Source organism: Eimeria mitis, genomic scaffold (assembly GCF_000499745.2).
Source record: "Eimeria mitis Houghton genomic scaffold, Emh_scaff1213, whole genome shotgun sequence".
Classification (NCBI taxonomy): domain Eukaryota; phylum Apicomplexa; class Conoidasida; order Eucoccidiorida; family Eimeriidae; genus Eimeria; species Eimeria mitis.
The window spans coordinates 6,201-9,593 of NW_013568236.1; the positions used below are offsets into that span (position 1 = coordinate 6,201).

Consider the following 3,393-nt stretch of genomic DNA (forward strand, 5'->3'; position numbering starts at 1 on the left):
CTTCGCTCAGCTATGGGCCAGCAGCAGCAGCATCAGCAGCAGCAGCAGCAGCAGCAGCAGCAGCAGCAGCAACAGCGCAGAGCAGCAGGCAGCAGCAGCAGTTGCTTGGATTCAGGAACAGGCACAGACACAGGCAGAGTTGCAGCAGCAGAAGCAGCAGCAGAAGCAGCAGCAAATAGATTGTAAGAAAGCAGCAGCAACACGAATGGCAGCACTCGAAGTCAAACAACTTAGTAAGACTTGAGGGTTTAGGGTTTAGGGTTTAGGGTTTAGGGTTTGGGGTTTAGGGTTTAGGGTTTAGGGTGCGAAGGTTGGCTGTCTCAGGAGAATGGGGAATGAATGTTGAGGGTTTAGAGGCCGGGTTTAGGGTTTAGGGTTTAGGGTTTAGGGTTTGGAGCTAGAGCTCGTGTTGAGGGTTTAGGGTTTAGGGTTAGGGTTTAGGGTTTAGGGTTTAGGGTTTAGGGTTTAGGGTTTGGTGTTGCCTTCAGAAACGGAGAGACGGCTGCAGAGACTGCAGGAATTTTTAATGTACATTGAGGACCTCAGCGGCTGCATTCGTAAACCCTAAACCCTAAACCCTAAACCCTAAACCCTCAACACGAGCTACAGCTCTAAACCCTAAACCCTAAACCCTAATCCTGAATTGCTAGCACTTCACCCTAAACCCTCGGCTTAGTCGCCAGCAAAGCAAAACCCTAAACTTTGTTTGAGAGATATTCTTCTCTCCACGCAACCCCCTTTTTCCCTCTAGGGTTTAGAATCTAGGGTTTAGGGTTTAGGGTTTAGGGTTTAGGGTTTAGGGTTTAGGGTTTGTGCAGACGAGAAGAAACCCGCAGTGAAGATGGCTGTGGAGGCCCTGCAGGCGCTTGAGAAAGACGAGGCAGAGCGAACGTAACACAAACCCTAAACCCTAAACCCTAAACCCTAAACCCTAAACCCTTGCGGAGACCAAACCCTTGTCAGCTCTGCATCAACACTAGGCTTAGATCCTCTTGCTGTCGCCACCTTAACTGCACTCTAGGGTCTAGGGTTTAGGGTCTAGGGTTTAGGGTTTAGGGTTTAGGGTTTAGGGTTTAGGGTTTTCGTGCAGCACGCAGCGCCGCCTGGCGGATATAGGCCGCTTGCTGCCGGAGCGCTTCGATGAATTCGGGAGAAGCTTGAGCTTACAAAAGAGAAGAAGAAGGTGAGGGTTTAGGGTTTAGGGTTTAGGGTTTAGGGTTTAGGGTTTGGGGTTTGGGGTTCAGGGTTTGGCGTTTAGGGTTTAGGGTTTGGGGTTTAGGGTTTAGGGTTTGGGGTTTAGGGTTTAGGGTTTAGGGTTTGGGGTTTAGGGTTTAGGGTTTGGGGTTTAGGGTTTAGGGTTTGGGGTTAAGGGGTTAGGGTTTACGCTGTGAAAAAAAGGGGGATTAGGGTTTAGGGTTTAGGGTTTAGAGTTTGGGGTTAAGGGTTTAGGGTTTACGCTATGAAAAAAAAAGGGATTAGGGTTTAGGGTTTAGGGTTTAGGGTTTAGGGTTTGATCCCAGAGAGACCTCTTCAAGAGGAGCTGCTGCTGCTGCTTGTCTTCTTACTCCTCCCTTCTGCTGAGTAGCTGCACAAGCCCTAGGGTTTAGGGTTTAGGGTTTAGGGTTTAGGATGCAGTGGACTGTATGTACAGGTACGCCCCCAAGCTCAAGCAGCAGCAGCAGCAGCAGCAGCAGCAGCAGCAGCCGCTGGGCCAGCTGCTGCGGCAGCTGAGGAAGTGCCCGCACCCAGCTTCTCCTGAGGCGATAGAGGCTTTCACAGCAGCACGAGCAGCAGCAGCAGCAACAGCAGCAGCAGCAGCAGCAGCAGCAGGAACAGCAGCAACAGATGTAGAGATAGATCCTACAATACTAGGCAGCAGCAGCTGCTGGGGGGATGTCTTCGGCTCTGCTTTATTTACAAGCGATGAAGAAGGCCCCAGCAGCAGCAGCAGCAGCAGCAGCAACAGCAGCAGCAGCAGCAGCAGCAGCAGCAGCAGCAGCAGCAGCCGAAAAAACACAAAATAAAGAGACAGTTCCTGCAGGCTGCTGCAGATATATTTGCGGATGTTCGCCCTGAATACAGACTAGTACGTCGGCCTCTTCTTCTGTCTCCTTTTTGTTTTTTTTTTGTTTTTTTTTTTCTCCTTTTTGTTTTTTTGGTTTTTTTGTTTCTTTTCTTTTGTCTCTTCTTCTGCCTCTTCTTCTGTCTCCTTTTTGTTTTTTTTGTCTCCTTTTTCTTTTTTTTGCTTTTTTTGTTTTGTCTCCTCTGTCTCCTTTTTGTTTTTTTTTTGTTTTTTTTTGTCTCCTTTTTGTTTTTTTTCTTCTGTCTCCTTTTTGCTTTTTTGGTTTTTTTGTTTCTTTTCTTTTGTCTCTTCTTCTGTCTCTTCTTCTGTCTCCTTTTTGTTTTTTTTTGTCTCCTTTTTCTTTTTTTTGTTTTTTTTGTTTTGTCTCCTTTTTGTTTTTTTTTGTCGCTTTTGTCTCCTTTTTTTTTGTCCCTTCTTCTGTCTCCTCTCTTCTGTCTCTTTTTTGTTTTTTTTTTGTTTTTTTTTCTGTCTCCTTTTTTCTGTCTCCTGTCTCTTCTGTCTCTTTTTCTGTCTCTTTTTCTGTCTCTTTCCTCTGTCTCCTCCTGTCTCTTCTTTTGTCTCCTTTTGGCTATCTCCTTACAGCTGTCTCCTTTCTTTTGTCTCCTTTCTTCTGTCTCTTCTTGTTTCTTTTTTTTGTCTCTGTCTGTCTCCTTCTGTCTCCTCTCTCTCTGTCTCCGTTTCTTTCTTTTTGTCTCTTTCTGTCTCTTTCTGTCTCTATCTTGTCTGCCTCTGCTGCTGCTGCTTCTGTTGCTTCCTCTGCTTCTGCTGCAGCTGCTGCAGCAGCAGCAGCTACTCCTCTCACCCATGTTGCTGCTGCTACCGCACCTGCCACTCATGCTGCTCTTGCTGCTGCTGCTGCTGCTGCTGCTGCTGCTGCTGCTGCTGCTGCTGCTGCAGGTGCGTCGCATAGTGGGGGAGTTTGCTGCTATGTGTCGTAGCTGCCCTGAAGATGTGCTGCAGCTGCAGCAGCAGCTGCCGCTGCTGCAGCAGCTGAAGCAAAGCGTGGAGACAGTCTGCTGCTGGGAGTTGTTATGGTGGTGCCCTCTCGATACGACACTAGCAGCAGCAACAGGATGAAGAAGAAGAGGCAAACATCAACAACGACACCAGCAACAGCAGCAACAACAACAACAGCAGCAGCAGCAGCAGCAGCAAAAGCAGCAGCAGCAGCAGCAGCAGCAGCAGCAGCAAGAGCAGCAGCAAAAGCAAGTCTGCTGCAGCAGCAGACAAAGACACAATCTCCGTTTCAGATGACAGCCCACCACCATCCCCCCCCGCATCAGCAGCAGCACCACCTTCCCCCCCCCCCC

At 48.6% G+C, this 3,393-nt stretch overlaps 2 protein-coding genes across 2 annotated transcripts in view; both read left to right on the top strand.

Annotated features, from left to right (window-relative positions):
* EMH_0032040 (uncharacterized protein) overlaps window positions 1–2,024 on the top strand; it is a gene marked incomplete at both ends in the record, with an annotated part of 5,116 nt that extends 3,092 nt beyond the window's left edge. Inside the window, 5 exons of the mRNA XM_013494594.1 lie at window positions 1–190; window positions 497–557; window positions 819–891; window positions 1,091–1,183; window positions 1,652–2,024. The exon at window positions 1–190 is cut by the window's left edge and continues 253 nt beyond it. Of these exons, the coding sequence (XP_013350048.1) occupies window positions 1–190; window positions 497–557; window positions 819–891; window positions 1,091–1,183; window positions 1,652–2,024 (790 nt within the window). The remainder of the gene's footprint in view (window positions 191–496; window positions 558–818; window positions 892–1,090; window positions 1,184–1,651) is intronic.
* Window positions 2,025–3,114: 1,090 nt separating this feature from the next.
* EMH_0032050 (uncharacterized protein) overlaps window positions 3,115–3,393 on the top strand; it is a gene marked incomplete at both ends in the record, with an annotated part of 2,185 nt that continues 1,906 nt past the window's right edge. The window contains one exon of the mRNA XM_013494595.1: window positions 3,115–3,292. Within this exon, the coding sequence (XP_013350049.1) occupies window positions 3,115–3,292 (178 nt within the window). The remainder of the gene's footprint in view (window positions 3,293–3,393) is intronic.